This window comes from Strongylocentrotus purpuratus, unplaced genomic scaffold (genome assembly GCF_000002235.5).
Source record: "Strongylocentrotus purpuratus isolate Spur 01 unplaced genomic scaffold, Spur_5.0 spur5_scaffold_6, whole genome shotgun sequence".
Taxonomy (NCBI): domain Eukaryota; kingdom Metazoa; phylum Echinodermata; class Echinoidea; order Camarodonta; family Strongylocentrotidae; genus Strongylocentrotus; species Strongylocentrotus purpuratus.
Genome location: NW_022145612.1, coordinates 50510725 through 50529025, shown reverse-complemented (window position 1 = coordinate 50529025; position 18301 = coordinate 50510725). Strand labels below are relative to the sequence as shown.

At 36.7% G+C, this 18301-nt stretch overlaps 2 protein-coding genes across 3 annotated transcripts in view; one reads left to right on the top strand and one right to left on the bottom strand.

Moving 5' to 3' along the window:
- The window catches only part of LOC582566 (UDP-galactose translocator), a 28075-nt gene extending 23888 nt beyond the window's left edge, over window positions 1–4187 (top strand). For both annotated transcript variants that reach the window (XM_031000219.1, XM_782512.5), the window contains exons 4-5: window positions 531–2281; window positions 2709–4187. In XM_031000219.1, the coding sequence (XP_030856079.1) occupies window positions 531–1079 (549 nt within the window). In that variant the 3' untranslated portion in view covers window positions 1080–2281; window positions 2709–4187. The remainder of the gene's footprint in view (window positions 1–530; window positions 2282–2708) is intronic.
- Window positions 4188–4764: 577 nt separating this feature from the next.
- Window positions 4765–16868, bottom strand: LOC754421 (cyclin-dependent kinase 20-like). Its single transcript, XM_030972655.1, has 11 exons — window positions 16818–16868; window positions 13976–14076; window positions 13534–13607; window positions 13232–13271; window positions 12344–12532; window positions 11441–11562; window positions 10683–10745; window positions 9045–9168; window positions 8030–8122; window positions 7397–7459; window positions 4765–6944 (listed from the first exon to the last, which is right to left on the bottom strand). The coding sequence occupies exons 2-11, from the start codon at window positions 14048–14050 to the stop codon at window positions 6771–6773; spliced, it is 1017 nt and encodes a 338-aa protein (XP_030828515.1). The 5' UTR covers window positions 14051–14076; window positions 16818–16868; the 3' UTR covers window positions 4765–6770.
- Between the last annotated feature and the right edge of the window lie 1433 nt (window positions 16869–18301).

Sequence of the window (18301 nt, the reverse complement as noted above, 5' to 3'; positions counted from 1 at the left end):
CCTCTGCTATTAAAGCAAGTCTCAACACAAGCAGTGGCCCCATGTCTCAGGGTCGCTAAACTGCAATGTCAGGCCACCAAATATTGTGAAGTTATGTGATACATTGTAGTGAGAGTCTTGTATATTTTTACTTTTTGACAAGATTTGTAAGAAAAATGAAAAGGAGTGAATATAGATTGAAGATGCATAAAATGCAAAATGAGAAGCATTAAAAAATCTTAGTACTTTACTTTTATATGTCCCTAAAAATACAAAATCAGTCAAATTTTGTTGCCCAAAATGGCAGTCAAACCTTTTTAGCTCATGTCAAGCACTGGAGTGTTTTTTTCCCTATCATGGATTTTGATAAAATTATTTTTACCTTTTCCCAATTACACTTTTAGTCCGACTTGACCAAATATGGTAATGGTAAAGACACATGCTAAAATGCTTTTTGAACTGAATTGCAAGACTTTGTTTGCACCAGTGCCACCAGCTTCAACCAAAAGCACTAACCTAATCATTCTTAATTCTGATGGTAATCTGTTTAGATGCAGCCAGCTGATCCTTCTAAAACAGCTTCAGAGACCACGGCAACAGATCAGTCTCCCATGATTGGGTTGATAGCCGTCATCATATCCTGCATATCTTCAGGATTCGCAGGTGTGTACTTTGAGAAGATCCTCAAGGGCAGCCAAGGGTCCATCTGGTTGCGGAACGTCCAGCTAGGACTGTTTGGATCTCTCACAGGTGTCCTTGGTGTCTGGTATAAGGATGGCACAGACGTGGTAGAAAAAGGCTTCTTCTTCGGCTACACCAAGTATGTTGTTCTGGTGATAGCCATGCAGGCCTTTGGAGGACTCTTGGTTGCCGTGGTCGTGAAGTACGCGGACAACATCCTCAAGGGATTCGCCACAAGTTTTAGTATTATTATATCAACAGTGCTCTCGGTGTTATTATTTGGATTCCAGATCAACACTCAATTCTGCCTAGGAGCAGGGATTGTCATTGTAGCTATATATCTGTACAGCTTACCAAAGCCAGTAAACACTACACCAGTAGTGTCAGAATCAAGTAAGAAAATGCCAAACGGTACATGATTGATTCTCTGTTCATTGAATGACTTTTTATTTTATAACTAGCATCTTGAGAAAAGAAATATTTTTTATCTCAAAAATTATTTATTCTTTTCCGTTTTACAGAGTATCCTTCTTGTTTATTTTCTACAGGGCAAAGTTAATTTTGTGACAAGTTGTATATATAACAAAGGTTTAATGTGTGCAAATATATTACTATTGACTGCATTTGGTATGATGATGATAATGATATTTGTATAGTACATACTACTACTATCAATTGACATAATAATGATTATTTTTCTAATCATTAGATCAAGTAATATTGTGCATGTGCAGTGCATCTACCTTCACTGGGGATAATTTACAGACACAAAGACAAAGAATGTGTGTGTCTTATCTGGTACCCATATCTACACCTGTGTAGAGAGAAGGAATGTCTATACAAATGCTTTTATAACACAGTGCTCCTGAAGGGCATATATTTTGTGGAATTACATTTTTGTGTTGTTTCATGCGGATGGTCTGTGATCAATAAAATAGTCTATGTCCTTCAGACAGCCTTGACCATTTATGGTACACAAATTTGACTCTGCCCAAAATATATGTTTGTTTTTCCCACTTCAGTATTCAAAATTCCATATTTTTCAGTAATTCTCAATAGATTTCTAGATTAAATAAAATGAAAGAATCTTGTTTGTGATATAAGCCCCCAAATTATGTAATCGGTGCAATATAACATCTGGGAGATACAAGTACCAGAGAAGTCAGCATTAACACAACTTATAAGTGCCCTTATCAAATAGATTAAACAAATTCACGCTAAGCAAATGATTTCTTTAGAATAGACATTGTAGGCATTCCAAAATGAATTTTCATGTGTTTCTGTTCTTCCATCATGGATGTCTCAGAAACTAAAAGATTATGGAAATGTGTTTTTTGTGCCTTTATTTAAAAAAAGTGTATTACTGTACCTCTGTAATGTGGTGCTTACATGTAAGTGTGTATCTGGACATCAATTCATGACAACTTCATTAGTACAATTTTGTTGACATCCCTTTGAAATGTGAGCCGAACATGTGTTTAATTGGGATGTTGATGTAATGGTTTTGTGAGACTTTGGCGGCTGGCCTCATTTTAAGTGTAATGATTTGAATTTTGTTTCAAGAAAAAATACAGTCTGGCTGAATCATGACATGAATTTCTTTTACACCTAAATGTGATAGGTTCCCGCCCCCCCCCCCACTCAGGGGTCGGAATGACCGCATGCGTGTTGCCAAAATGTCCGGTAAAGGGGTACTTTTTGTGCGACAACGTCCAGCCAGAGAATTGTAAAAAAAGGGGTGTATTTGACTTTTCACCCGGAGATTTCTTTAAAAAGGGGGTGTTTTTCCTTTTTTTTTTCTCTCATCTCTTTGGGACTCCTGAGAAGTTATTCTGAATTTAGGGGGGTACATTGAGCATTTTTCCTGATTTGAGGGGGTCTCCAAGGCAGGAAAAGCCAGCGAAAAGCCCGCGAAAAGCCCGCGAAAAGCCCGCGAAAGGGGGGTTCGGAAATGTTGGCAGTCCTCAGATAGGGGGTGCTTTCAAAAAGAGGGAACGAGCATATGCGTACCCTAAATAACACTGAGGGGGGGGGGGGGGCGGGGATAGGCTGCGGGCTCTGCGTTTAATATCAAAACCATTATAGGGAATACTGTGTATGGAAATGACATGACAGAAGTTTTGATAATGTATTTTAGTATCACCTTATGAACAAAAGATAACATTTTACATACTTGTGAACCAAGAGTTATTTGTTGAAATGCTCAAACATGCCAAATTACTTTGTGTGCTAGTTACGTTTTGTGTAAACAGTTAGCCTGTAAGAAAAAAAAATTGTCTAACAGCATTTTCCATATCAGAAAACTGTTGTTTGCTCCCTAAATGTCAAAGTAAGGCAGATCATCATTAAATCTTTTATCATTTTACTACCTTCAGTATTGTACAGTGCAAATAAAAAAAGTGTACCCTACTTTGGTAGCTTCTAATTAAAAAGTTATAATTTATGTGACCTTGACTCACATTTCATGGTAAAGGGTAACTAATACCCTGTCTAATGATACAATTCTCATAATTGTGCTGCCATGGATGACTGAGCAGCAGGCTTTTCCAAAAGTATTGTCAAAATCTTCTGGTACCAAGTTTGGGTTGATGCAATAAATATGGGTCAAAAGTCATTATGTGTGTTTAAGAGATAATGTCTCTTTCCAAAAACAATTGCTCACTTATTTACATTGACAGTTTGGCAGTAGAAAAGAAAAGGTGTTTATATCAATTAATGTCAACAATAAAATAATAACTCTGAAGGGAATGCTCGACTTTGTTCGCAACTCTTCTCATTGAGGGATAATAAAAAGGATAAAGTTTGTTTGAGATGTATCTTTATATAAGCCTAACTGAATTATGAGCATGATGGCATAAATCAATGTGTATCACAGTCTTGTATCCATGCATTACGGCTGGTGTGAGCGTAGAACCTGCAAGCTCATGATATATTAATGGATTTGATTTCAATATGATTCAATATGATAACTCGCAATTCTTTTTCAATTATTTGTAGAATTGGTGTAGGCAACAAAATATCTAAGTGTCCCTTTCAAATACAGAATTACCTTGGTGTAATGTAACATGTAGTTCAGTTATAACTGCTTGGTAGTTAAGCTAGGCCGAGAAGAAAAATATTCATTATTTTTGTAAAAGAATCTACTTTCACTTTATATATTGTGAAGGGTCAGGGGGTATTTAGTTTTTCTTTCCCTGCATAGTCTAGTAATATATCAATCATAATTAGATGCATTTTAATGACTTCTCCTTTCGAAATTTAATTTATTTTGTTTGGATTATGTAAAAAAAAAACATGTATTTTCAAAGCATTTATGGAAATTCTTGACCTTTCTTCCATGATTGCAAGTTCAATTGATATATATTTTGCATTCCTTTCTTTCAATCATTTATGGTATATTTACATGAATTTATCTGATATTTTTGCAATTTATGGTAAATGAAAAGCTAAGAGTTTTCTATTTCAGAATTATCATATATATACGTGTAATGAAATAAAGTAATCTCGAGGCTGAATTTCAAAAGTGATTGGCCTTCTTTTTCTTTTAATTGGACTTCTTTTCGTGTTTGTGTGTGTGTGATGAACATATATCTAGTTTAATACAGTCAAACTGAATATGGTTAGGTTTGATTCGAGTTTTGTTTATTCTGCTATCAGAACGAATATCTCTACCATTCTCTCTTTCCCCCCCCCCCTCTCATCTCGTCTCTCACAGCCTCTAGCCCTCACCAATACCCTCTCTCATTTCCTCCTTCCCCTCCCATGTCCCATGTCTAACTGCTATTTTCAAAGAATACTTAATAATATGAAAATTTATTAGCAACGTCTTTCTCATTGAGGTTCCTACATGTAAAAGTGAATACCAGTAGCAGCCTTGAATCTTAAAAGTAACTGTGGGTCTACAAGTTGAAGAAAGCCTGATTGGCCATTAAATACCCGTCATACCAACCCGAGCAGCAGCGGACCAATGACGGACCGAACAGGCTTTTACATTACCCCCAATGACCAACCATCGATTGATTTGGAGACGATGTGGAGTCTGTTTAGCTGTGTGACTTGGGCAAAATAATCAATAAATATGTCTTCACCAGTCTCAAAATTTTGATTCATTTGGCCTTTTCTCTGAATAAAAAGCCCATTTATTTTTACCTTTCACATTCTTGTCAAGACACCTGTTCAGGTCGATTGCATTTGTCACTTTTTTTAAAAGATTTATGCTGTTACAATTCCTTCCAAAGTGACATCACATTATATACATAAAGTGTGATGTGGGCTTTCCTTTGCACACATGCAACTCTCAACAAATGTTCGCAAGGCCTTTTGTTAAATTGTACATTCACCCCCCCCCCCCCTCTTCTTTCTATAAAAAAAAAAATGGAAGAGAACTTTAGTGTGCGCATCCTGCAAATCGTGACAAAAAGGGCTTCAAAATTCCTCTACAGATGCAGAGGAACCTATACAACTAAAATCCCCAGATATCAAATCAAAAGTCTTGTTGTACTATATTGAGAAATAAAACAATACAAAAATGAGCACTATTGTATTGTACCTCAGAGGCAGAAATCCTTTGCATTACATTTCACTTTAATTCAGACCTACTAAAAGTTCTTCCTATCCCTACTAATGGAAGTTATACCATGTGGAGTGAGTTGAGAAAACTACTGATCATTAAGAGTGATATCACATACATTTCAAGACGATGTAAATAAACAAACAATTTTGAGTGATGATTACATAGCCATAATACACCGTAGCTTTATATATGAGAGGGAAAATGTAAGCATTCAACAATGTCTATTTGTTGTTGAGTATTAAATGAAAATACTCTAGAAAAAAGAAAATGAAAGACAAATTTTAAAGATACATTAGAGATTACATATCGATCATTATCCACATAGCATAGAAAATTTCTAATTATTTCAAAGTACATAGATTTTACACAAGTACATAGTTTTTCGATGTTGGCTTAAATACTGTACAATATACAAGAAATAAATACAATCCATATTTACAAATACACTTGATATTTACACTGATGTACAAACACATTGGATGTCTACCAATGATTATATACAAATGTTTATGTTCTATAATAATAAAGAGAAGTCACAGCACAGAACTAGTGACAGGTACAAACTCGTAAGATGTACAGTACTAAAGGGCAATCTAACCTTTTTGTAATAATTTCATTTGCCTGTATGAAAGCACAAATTTAAAAAAGAAACAGAGTGGTGAAAGTTACTTATTTGGTGCAAGACCAAATAAGTAATACGTTTTAGATTTCTTCAATGAACTGTCAATTCTCGATTTTTTCAACTAAAAATATCCTGTCTGGGCTGACCAAGCTTGTCAAAGTAAGACACGTTTTCACCATTAATTTCCTGCTTTTGTTAGGAAAGCAATATATCTTTAGGTATAGGATTACAGAAAACATGCCCAATGTTCATCATTTTGTACATTATGTTAAATATTTTTGGATGGTAGAAAGGTTTATTGCTGAAAGACGCAACAAAAAGATAGGCACAATGAAAAAAAAGCACTTAATTTCCAGAATTTTAGAAAATAACCCTATTCAAGCAGTTTAGCCAGATGATACGCTGACATAAATCCTTTTTTGTTCTAAGAAGGGGGGATTTTGACAATCGCTGATGTTTTCTATTCTCTATACTATAGATCCATTTGATTTCTTCTTTGATTTATTGTTACATGGATATAAATGTCTGTATATTTGTATTATGTTTATGCTGAATGTAAAAACTTGTCAAATATTAAAAAAATTGTCAATCCTGTACAAGATGTTACACTGTAAATGCCCGTCCCTCTTTTGGAATCCCCAACTATTTTTTTAGCTTTAAAGAAAAAAGATTCTTATGTTTCTGATTTAAAAGTTTAAGCTGGGACATTGGTATTGCCCAAAAGCATATTGGGAGAGATAGTTGTCACATGTGCATATACACGTACCGGTAAGCAGTCATGGAACTCCTAATAAATTCCTCCCACGTACAATTTGGAGTTCCATGAAATAACTGACCAATCAGAAGCAATTTCCAGTGACGCAACTATTTCACTCAATACGCTATGGTATTGCCTTGCCATGGAAATGCAACTCTTCAGACAAATGGAGCAATTTCTTGGGGGTCAATCAGGGTCTGTTCCAGTGGTACGTCAATGTCATACTCCTTGGCATGCTGTGACCTTCGACCTCGCCTGCTGCGCTGTGGGATTGGGAGCTCGGAGTGATGAGCCGGGAGGGGCTCCGTGAAGAAATACGGATGGAGCAAGGCCTGGAAAAGCAAAGATAAAGATCATGAATAATCATGAGTAGGACATTAATCACATGCGTTGGATCATTATTGATAGGGAATTGGAAGCTTATTGTCTGTTGACAGCAAAAATGGCATTAAATCAGTTTAAAAAGATATGAGTGAACATCCTACAGGCTCTCTGGAGATATAGGAGGAGCTCTTTTAAAAAATAAGGATGAAGCGATTCCTCGACCAAGCAAAATTAAAGGTCAATGGCCATATTCTAAAAACTCTGTCATGTTTAATAAATGGTGCTTAATGCTCAGATGTGTTTCTCAACTGTTACTGTGTGAAGATGTTAACCAATGACTTGTCCTAAACCGATCAAACATTATCATGCAGATGCACCTATAAATCCCCAGATATCCAATCAAAAGTCTTGTACTATATTGAGAAATAAAACAATTAAAAAATGAGCGCTATTGTATTACCTCAGACGCGGATATCCTTTGTCTTGAAGGATACACCAAGAATTTCTTCAGCAAATCTAAAGCCTGTAATGAAACAGAGACAAAGAGACAAAACCTTAAACACAATCAACTGGTGCAGGTAAGAAAGCTTTGGTTTATAAACATGAATATGAATAAGTGCAAAACCAGTGATTACAAACATGAACTTCCATTGGTATCCAACATGTGTGCTGGAATGCCATTCATATCATCATAATAGAGACATGGAGGAATCTTCAGATCCTTCATGGAAATGAGATTTTTGTCACATGATAAATGTGTTATTGTGGCGATATGAAAAACTCATTCTTCAGAAAGTCGATTGCATTTATAAGCCTAAACAGTGATGAATAAATCCTCAATATTCAATACGTATGACATCTGACATGCAATTTGAATTTAGAGCAAACTTTTTAGAGGTGTCGTTGTTCTACACCATCTTAGAATACTAAAAAGAATGCAAATTAAGGAAATCCATTTTGACCCCTTCGACTTTCACTAAAACTATGCATTATCTTCACATAAATGTCTCTCTTGCATAATTAAAGGGTAGTGGAATTGGAGTGGAATGTTGGACATCTTCAAATATTCAATTCTGCTATCAATAGATCTTACCTCTGGAGATGCATCAGGAACAATTTGTTCCAGGGGTATGGGTGGATTTTCTGGAAATGTGATCTTGTTGTAGTCTGGTAGGTCTTTCATACCCTGAAGAAGAAAATAAAATCAGTTGAATAAAATACTGGTAAGTGACATAGAGGTAAATACATCCACATTACTTTTAAATCGATCATACTTCAATCAATTTAGATATCATGCATATTCTGCAACCTCATTTCAAAGTATTGAAATGAACGTACGCATATAAACGTACCCTACTAACATTCAGACACATATAATGTACTATGGTGCACGTTATTAATGCCAGGGCCCCATTTCACAAAACATTTCTTCAGTGACATTTAAAAGACATTTTTTGTTATAAGCTAGTGAAATCTTTGCTTTTGATAGGTTATCAGCAGATTTGTCACTGATTTTTGTCATTTGTCATAGAAAAAAAGGCTTTGACGGTGAAAACAGATCCCTGGTCAGAACATGCGCCGACAATAATGATAGACTATATATGTACTGATAAGAATAAAAGTAGTCAGACCTCACCAGATGTTCGCAACAATAATAACAAAATGGTCGGTTCAGTCAATCTAAAACTATAGACATTGCCTTCATTCTTCTCCTGCTACTTACATCACATTGAAGGAGTGCAATTATTGGCTAAAACATAGTTCCATTGATAATGGTGGATGAGCAATCCCAATGAGGTGATAAATCTGTTCAGAGAGAGGTCTAACCTACTAATTTCCAATTCCATTTCAACAAAAATTACAGGGGAGCGAGATGGGAATGATTTATAGTTAAAGTTATTGTTATCGCTATCATGAGGTCTGACCGGGCCTTTAATCCGTTTCAGAGGCAAGAATAAATCAGCAATCAAGAAAAGATATGAAATCACTTGTTTATACCAATCATATAAAGGAGTTAAAATGTATATTGGACACCAACATCAAACGGGACACAGCTCAGAGTCTACATTCTACATGTTTGTTAGAAGAAGTCTTCTCCAAGAACATACCGGCCAGGTTTTCTCTGTGGGCGTTCCCAAGATTCTAAGCACACAGCAAAGCTGCTCAATATCATTTTCTCCAGGGAAGATAGGCGAGTTGTTCAAAAGCTCTCCAAAAATGCAACCAACGGCCCTGTACAATGCACACACAAAAAGAAACATGGAAAGAAAAAAATTTGCTTACATGTATATGTTAATGAAAAACCTGAAAATGAGAAGATAATAGTTGTTCTTAAACTTTCAACCGATTATAATCAAGATCAGGGTTATCCCTACAATGAATCAACAAGATAATAAGACCACAATTGCTGCTGTTTAAAGTTGTTTAAAGTTATAACTTTTTCAACTGATTTTTTTTACCACAAAACGAATAGTGACCCACCTTTAAAAAAAATAGTGCATTCCCCCATTAAGTGTTGTACCAACTTACAGTGACATAAATATAATGATAGGTCTTTAAAGGTCTGTAGAGATGATCCAGTCCAGCGGATAAGTCACCAGACTGCAGATCATAAATCCCTGCCCCAGGACTAACATCATATGGCAAGATCAGGGCTTAAATCAATCCAAGGCCACCAAGGCCATGGCCGTGGGTGCCCTTTTGATTGGCCTCAATGCCCCTCTCATTGGCCTTGGAGATTTTTTGTGTCCTTTTCATGCAATTCTTCCTATTTATAGGAATGTGCCCTACAGAAAAGTGGCCTTGCCCTAAATATATTGAAATTTAAGGCCTGCAAGATGTTATCTACCGGTAAATTTGAAACACTCAACCAAGATGAAGTGGTAATGGGTACAGGAAGGAATTAATTCCTTGAAGCTTCAGCACTTTCATTAGGGCTGCTCTGCTATTAGAGCCGGAGTAATACGGTAATCAAAAGATCTTTGGAAGCACATATGGAGACGTTGATTAAAATGCCATTCTGTGCTATACAAGGACTGGGTATTGTTATCAATCAAAAAATCAATCAAAAGCATTTGTCCGTACAATGATCTGACCTTTCAATATTATAATACTTCAATTTCAATTTCAATTTCAATTTATTTGCTCATAAAAATCCAGAAAACACGTGCAAACATTCATAAATCAACATGATACAAAGGATAAAATTCACAAGAAAAATTAATAACAAAGTATACATTTGGATTAAGTATGAGAGGGACAGCAAGAAAGGAACAAGCCTTGTGATTAGCTGACCCTGTAACATAATACATTAAGGACGCTACAAAAAATAACAAATCACTTACAACAACATAAAGGGGGGGGGTATACCTATACATTTAAACAAACAAACTTGGTGAATACCTGTCTAAAATAAAGTGCCTAGATTTTGACTTAAAAACATTTAACGAAACTGCTTGTTTAATATCTGAAGAAAGAGAGTTCCAGATTTGGGGTCCTTGAAATAATATTGAATTTTTAAAAGATGAGAGCCTCGGTTTGGGTAAATGAAAATCATTAGCATTTCTTGTATTGTATCCATGATATTCATTATTAAACTGAAAGAATGTTTTAATATAGTCTGGCAAGAGGTGATTGTTACATAAGTACATAAATATAAGTACCTGAAATACATATATATCATGAAATTTCAAAACACCCGGTATACTTCTCATTACACTATCATGCAGAATAATTTTGATACGTACCACAGGTCTGCTCCTTCATCATATTTTCTGGCTCCATACAGAAGCTCCGGAGCACGGTACCATCTAGAAGACAAATCCCACAGATCTTTTATCTATAGTGAATCTACCCGGCAAACATTTTCTCATCCAAATGTAATATTCATTCACCTTGTCTAATGAAGATTTATTAGATGTTAACCAGAAAAAAAATTGTTCTCATCTTAAGTCATTCACCTTGTTAGTATGAAGATTTGTTAATCATTGAAATACATTGGATCCTACCCTTAATGGGCATTCCAACCCTTGTAGTACTAGTACTAAATCACAGTAAAATTACAGTTACAGCCAATTTGAATTTCCCATACATATAGAGATTACAACTTTTTTTTTTGTATTAAAAATTTTCTTATTTTATGTCAGATTTCGTCCAAACTTTCACCAGTCTGCTTCTCTGATTTTTCTGCTTTCTTTTAGAGTTGTTTGTTATCAAGGTTGGATTTCCCTTTCGGAGAAAATGAAATCAGAGACAAATGGTTATAATGACAATTGAAGTACACTAATTGGCAGAATGGTACATCAAAGTTCTTCTGTATTGATGCCAAAATATACATGAGATTTCCTTAGAAATATCTCCGCAATCCTCATACTCACTAAAAGCTATAAATCCCTCCTAATAAATGCCAAAACATATACTTTAAATTTCACTTAGATTATTTTTCAAGAACTCTCATTTTGCCACAGCAAATTTCTTGTGGCAGTTTAGCACATAGTCTACTGACCTTGTAGCTACTTGGTGGCTGTACTGCCTTCCCTCGTCATTACTGAAGACCCTTGCCAGACCAAAGTCAGCTATCTTCAAGTGCCCGGTCTCACTGATTAAAAGATTGGCTGGCTTCAGATCCTGACAATCAAAGATTGGACACAAGGAAAACGGAATTATGAATCATGTCATTATTATTAGTTTTGACACTACCATAATATGTGAGAATATTCCAAATATGAATCCTAAAAGATTTATCAATGGTTATATCACTTCAATTTTGGGCAAAGACTTTTCCTCACAAAGTTTCAAATGTAAATGTATTCTTCTTAAATATACAATATATAAAAAGTAAAGAATAAAATACATTAGAAATCAAGACTAATTACAGTTTGTAAATTTAGGTTTTTGGAAGTCCATGAATTTGAACTCAACAGGTCAATTGCTCAGCACCTTACAACTTCAATTTACAACAGTGTAAGCTGAAATAAAGATAACTACATTATTATTATTTTTAATTAATAAAGAATTTACATTACAGCAGATGGTCTTAGTACAGCTAGTTTCATTTAAAGAAGGAAAAAGGTCTTAATAGGTGGGTCTTTCTATAGTATTGATCACTAAAGCAGGTTTAATCATAGTTCCACAGATCTATATATTGAGGGGTTAGTGACACAAAGACGTAACTCCATTTTGATAATTTTTAGAAAAAGTGGTTTAAAATGTGGGCCTTAAGGACTTAAGTCTATGGTTCACTAGCCATTGACTTCAATGGGGTGTTGGGTGGACTTAAGTCTTTGTTTCCTGGAAAGCTCACATTTTTCTGAACATTTTAATATCAAATACTCATTTTGGCAAAATATAGAGTTACGTCTATGTGTCACTGAACCCTTGATATATCGTGTCTACAGTATGGGCTTACTCTGTGCATAATGGAGTTCTCATGGCAGTGTGTTATGCCTTTAAGAAGCATTAACATGTAGCTCTTGACCTGGGCTTCTGTGAGGGGTTGATCTGAATTCCTAATCACTTCAGAGAGATCCGACAGCATGAACTCAAATACTAGTACAAAGCCAGTGCCATGGGGAAAGACATCCTTCAACTTCACAACCTGTAGATCAGAAATGATAACAATGTCCTGCATTTACACGGTGCCCGGTACAGCTATGTACAATGGCTCTATGCACTTTACAGATATATAATTGCACCTGTGATTAGATTCAGGCTTTCCAACACTCGGTGCATTCCAGCCATGCACTTTTTCACAGCATATCGGGTAGACAGATTGTCTCGCTTCAGGGGTAAGGACATATGCGAAAGCCCCGTTCCAGCGATCGAACCCGCTACTTTAGCGTCTCCAAACAAGTGTCACTTGACTACAACACCTTTACATACAATACCAGAAGAAACGCATATCTGTGTTTTGAATTACCTTCTGACCTTATCCTGCTATATCAAAATTCTGATGACCAACAATTAGATCTTAAGCCAAGTCAATCCCACTCACAATGTCAAAAGGAATTCAATAAAATATACCAAAAACATACCCCTTAGTTCCATTGTTTGTATTTTGCCTGACAATATCTGAAAGAATCTAATCTGTGAGTGATGAAGGTTTGGAATGTTTTTAAGCCAGAGCCATCTACAGACTTTTTATATGATTATCTTCCAATGTAGCTCATTTTTCTCTCCTACACAATATAACAAAAATAATGTCAAAATGATCAATATCAATATACCTATCAATTAATTGATCAATCAAACACACATCAATATCACTATCAAAACAGAAATCGTTGGCAATACTCACATATTGGTTCTCCTCAATTTCTTGCAATGCTTTTATTTCCCTGAAGGAATTATACAAAAGAGAAATAGAAAGAACAAAGAAGGGTGAAAACCTGTGGTGATACGCTCATGATGATTTAATCCTTTTTCATGGGAAATGATTTTAATTTCAATTACAGAATTTCATTTGCAACTTTTTATTGCCGTTTACACAGATTTTTTCCATGTACACTGATCATAACAAGTGCAATCAGAGCTATTTCTTTAAAAAGAATTATTTTCTTTCCGTAAATGTCATCATAAAAACAATCAAAAATTGCTTACCTTAGAGCTGTGTTTGGAATTCCATCATCTAATTTCCTCAGTGGAACCTTCTTCAATGCAACTATTTCACCAGTCTGAATAAAACATAAAACTCTTCAAGATTCACAAGAACTAGGGGCTAACAATGAAAAATTAAATTGAAACGTTACTAAATATTAAAGATTTGTATTTTTACAGAAATTGTTATGAAGTGCTGGCTATGTTTGCTACTCAGATAATTATAGCGGAACACAGGACAACAGTACAACTTACAAGGGAAACTTTCAAGTTATGTTTTAAAAGATTAATTAAGGTCTATACTTTATACATCCATCATTTGATAAACTTTCAAAATATTATTTTTTAACAGAAAGCAAAATTATACAAGACATACTTTTTTTTAAATGATGCTTAAAAGTATTTCAATATGGAAAGACATCATTTTCTACCTTTTCATTCTTACCTCAATATGCTTTGCCTTGAAAACAATGCCATGTGCACCTTCTCCAATCCGATCAAGTATTGAATACTGATTCATATCGTTCAAAGGGTCACTTTGGTTATCTGTATGAGGAATAACAAGTGAAATATGAGATACATTTAATTCTCTTAACTTCTGATATTTCCAGTTATAATCTAAGGTCAAAATTTTATCCAAAAACGCAGAAATCTGCACTGATATTCTTCCCAGCGATAGACTTGGTACTTCCCATAATCATCGCGGGCAATACAAATAAGCCACCAAAAATCGGTCTGCAACATGAAACTAGTATGTTGCACATCCCACACATAGCTGCATTATTATCCTGGCTGTGTATTAAAAGTAATTCTCAACATTTCAAACACCACTGTACAAAACTCAACTGATTTCACAAAAAATCGGTACTTTTAGTGACAATTGATGACACCTAAATAGCAGTAAAATACGATTGTTTTAACTTACCAATGTTAAAAAAAATAATTTAAAAATTCAAATTGTAAGTCTAGTGTCAAATTTGCCGATCAGCCCAATCGGTCCTATTGTGTGCAGTCTAAGCAATTGTGTGTGGTGTGTGTATTTGTGTATAATACCTGCCTCACAGCAAGTATGCAGTGCTAGAGGTCAATACGCATTTGCATCGATGCTTTGCTGGAGTGGCACATCCCAGAATCATGCTTTTTCCTTGTTCGTGAAACAACCCAACTTTTTCTTTTTGGGTCGAGTTGCACTAAACTATTTCACTTCAGAGATTCAAGCACTCGCCTCTCAGGCTGGCGCCATAACCAAGAAATGCACAAACTGAATATGACGCAGCGCAGCCGTTTGTCAGGATCAACATTTTCAAACCTTATTCAAGGTATTTCTTCCAACATCGCGTCGTCTTCTACTACTAGTACTACTTCGTCTAGATCCTACATTTTCCTAATGCATTTCAAGCTCCTAGTACTCCTAGTGGCTAGTGGTAACATACACATTACGACCACTAGTTTAACTGGTGTGATGCATTGAAGTTATAATTAATAGTTATAATAGACTATACGTTGTTATCTGATTCTGATTCTGTTAATGGTCCTGGTCCTCAAGAGGGATATAGACGTAGATCTATAGATGATTATAAAATGGCTCTAGTATTTTAAGCATCGTGATTGGTCAAAACACGTCACATGACATGCACTTATTTTTGATGCATGCATGATAATGCAAAAAAAAGCGCTGTAAAAAGTTATATCCCACGCTAATATCAATATCCAGCGCAACATACGCGTAGCTAGTATTGTACTAGACCGAAAGCTTCAGTCTCTATACCGTCGGTTGTTCCACTGAGACTACGTCTGGCTCCACTAGACCTCCGGTTATAGAGACAGAACGATCGCCTATGCCAGCCTATGTTGAAGATATCACGGCTAGATTTTAGCTGTTAGGCCCCTCCCACAAACATGAAAAAACTTGCCACGGCCGTATTGTTATGCCCCCAAAATCCCCCAAAATGTCATTTTACCTCGTGCATATCCAATTTTACATTAGGCCTAGGCTATAATACATCGGTTCCACTTACTAACTTGATTGAAATAATCCGTTTAATGGTCCCTTTTAAGGAAATTATGGGTCAAAATCGACATCCATGTTGAAAATCTTGCAAGCCGTGTTAAACTCTCGCTGCCGTCAATCTCATCCCTTCTAGTCTACGCCGAAGGCAAAATGATTATGAAGGAAAAACTGTGCGCCATCTACACGTTCGTAATGGCGTTATCACAGTTTTTCCTTAATAATCATTTTTGCCTTCGGCGTAGACTAGAAGGGATGAGATTGACGGCAGCGAGAGTTTAACACGGCTTGCAAGATTTTCAACATGGATGTCGATTTTGACCCATAATTTCCTTAAAAGGGACCATTAAACGGATTATTTCAATCAAATTAGTAAGTGGAACCGATGTATTATAGCCTAGCCCTAGGCCTAATGTAAAATTGGATATGCACGAGGTAAAATGACATTTTGGGGGATTTTGGGGGCATAACAATACGGCCAAGGCAAGTTTGTTCATGTTTGTGGGAGGGGCCTAACGGCTAAAATCTAGCCGTGATATCTTCAACATAGGCTGGCATAGGCGATCGTTCAGTCTCTATAACCGGAGGTCTAGTGGAGCCAGACGTAGTCTCAGTGGAACAACCGACGGTATAGAGACTGAAGCTTTCGGTCTAGTATTGTACGCTCTATCCAGCGCAGCGTATGCGTAGATAGTATTGCACGCTCCATCCATGCAGCGCAGCGTACGTGTAGCTAGTATTATACGCTCCATGAACCATCCAGTGCAGCGTACGCGTAGAGCTGGAGTAGATATAGAGCGGGGAGCGGGCTATTATTAGAAAACAAATTATTCTAGATCTAGATCTAGATCTACATTCTTTCTAGATTTTATAATGAAGCCAGGAATTTCAGCTGTCTAATGACTGTAATGTAGGCCTATGGATTTTATTTTTACTCAAGACAAGGCAAGTGGAATCCCGTGGACTTTTTGGTAAGCCTGAATGGGAGTGTGCCAGGCCAGGCCAGGCCCAGGGCAGGCTAGTTAACGTTAACCTAGATCTAGGCCTAGAGGCTAGACCCTACACAAATTTCAATGATGTGGGACCGTTTTCATTAAAACCTGAACAAAAACTATCGACAGATATTCAGGCAATTCATATTTCATAAGTAATATTTTGATATTATATTGCATATTAAGAACGGCGTTAAGTACAACACAAAAACTATCAAACATATATTTCGGAAAAACCCATAATACATGATTCTATAAGTAAATTTCCTCCTAGAGGCAAAACTCACATTAAAATTGTTGATATGGATGCTTAGCAGCGTTTCGACTACTATAGCCTGTGATCCAGCAGTAGCAGGATAATTTTTTTAATTTTGCCAGAGGTAAAAATTGTCACGAGAGTCTATTTTATGTAGACCTATTCTATAATTATTATCATTTTTAATTTATTAATTAATTAATTTATTTACTTATTTATAATTATCATTAGTAGATTTATTAGTATTGATTTTTTAATTTTGTTATATTTATTTATTCATCTCTCCGAGGGTTACTCCTATCATACCCTCGGAGAGAGAGGGAGAAAAAGGGAGAGAGAGCGAGAGAGCGAGAGAGAGAGAGAGAGAGGGGGGGAGAGAGAGAGGGCGGGGTGAGAGAGAGGGAGGGAGAGAGAGAGAGAGAGAGAGAGAGAGGGGGGGGGGGGACTGTCGGGAGGGCCAAGGCAGCGATTCGTAATACTTTGTATCGGTTAAACCAAGGAGTTACACTCCTTGGTTAAACAAGATATCGGGGGGACTTGGTGAGTCTTGGTCGTCCCTCTTCTTTTTAAAGATCCTGGATATACCCCGGCCTTCTTGGCCTACCTATTTGGGGAATGGGGATATTTTCAGGACGTCCGTTCTGGTGTATCATGGTATGGGCAGGATATCTCGAACAGCGGCGGCGATCCCGGGGGGGGGGGGGGGGGGGGGGCGGACACGCCCCCTCCCCCCCCCCCCCCCTCGATTTTTTTTTTTTTTGAGGGGGATCGTCCCCCCCCCCCCCTCAAAATTTGAAAAAAGTGCACCAAAAAATAAATGTATAGCAAAATAACTAAAGACTGCACTTTTAGGCTCTGGAGGGCCTAAGAGTGCAGCGTTTAAACAAATAAAAATGCAAAAATCTTCTCACTCGGTAGCTACGCTCCCTCGCATAATATCCTTCAAAATGTACAAGTAAATACCGAGAAAATTGAAGGGTTAAAAAAGTATATTGCTAACGTTTATACTATAGTTTTGCTAAGGATGTAATTTTGTTAATACAACAAATTACTTCAAAAACCTGTGAGGGGTAGTCACTTCCGTCATCTTCACCCCTCTTATTCACAATGCTCCCTCGCATTTGCGTACTGATGGGGTCGTGGGGCTTTGCATGGGGGCAGTTCCCCCCTAATGAAATTAAAACGTGGTTTATTCGATACTATAGTGATTTACAAATGTTGTAGAAATGGCATGATTTTTCCCTGACGTTCCGGGTGCCCTGCCCCCTGGACCCCACGAAGGGCCCTAAGTTGGGCCCCTGGTTGCTCATCTGACCAAAATTAAATGCCTAAACCGCCTGAGCTTCCAGGGGCTCTGCCCCCTGGACCCCACCAAGGGCCCTAAGGCGGCCCCTTATTCTAATTGTAATTAAATGCCCAAAACCCCTGAGCTTCTGGTAGCTCCGCCCACTGGACCCCTCCCAATAAGTGACCTGCATGCCAGTGTCACAAATAAGGTATCAAAATATGCTCATC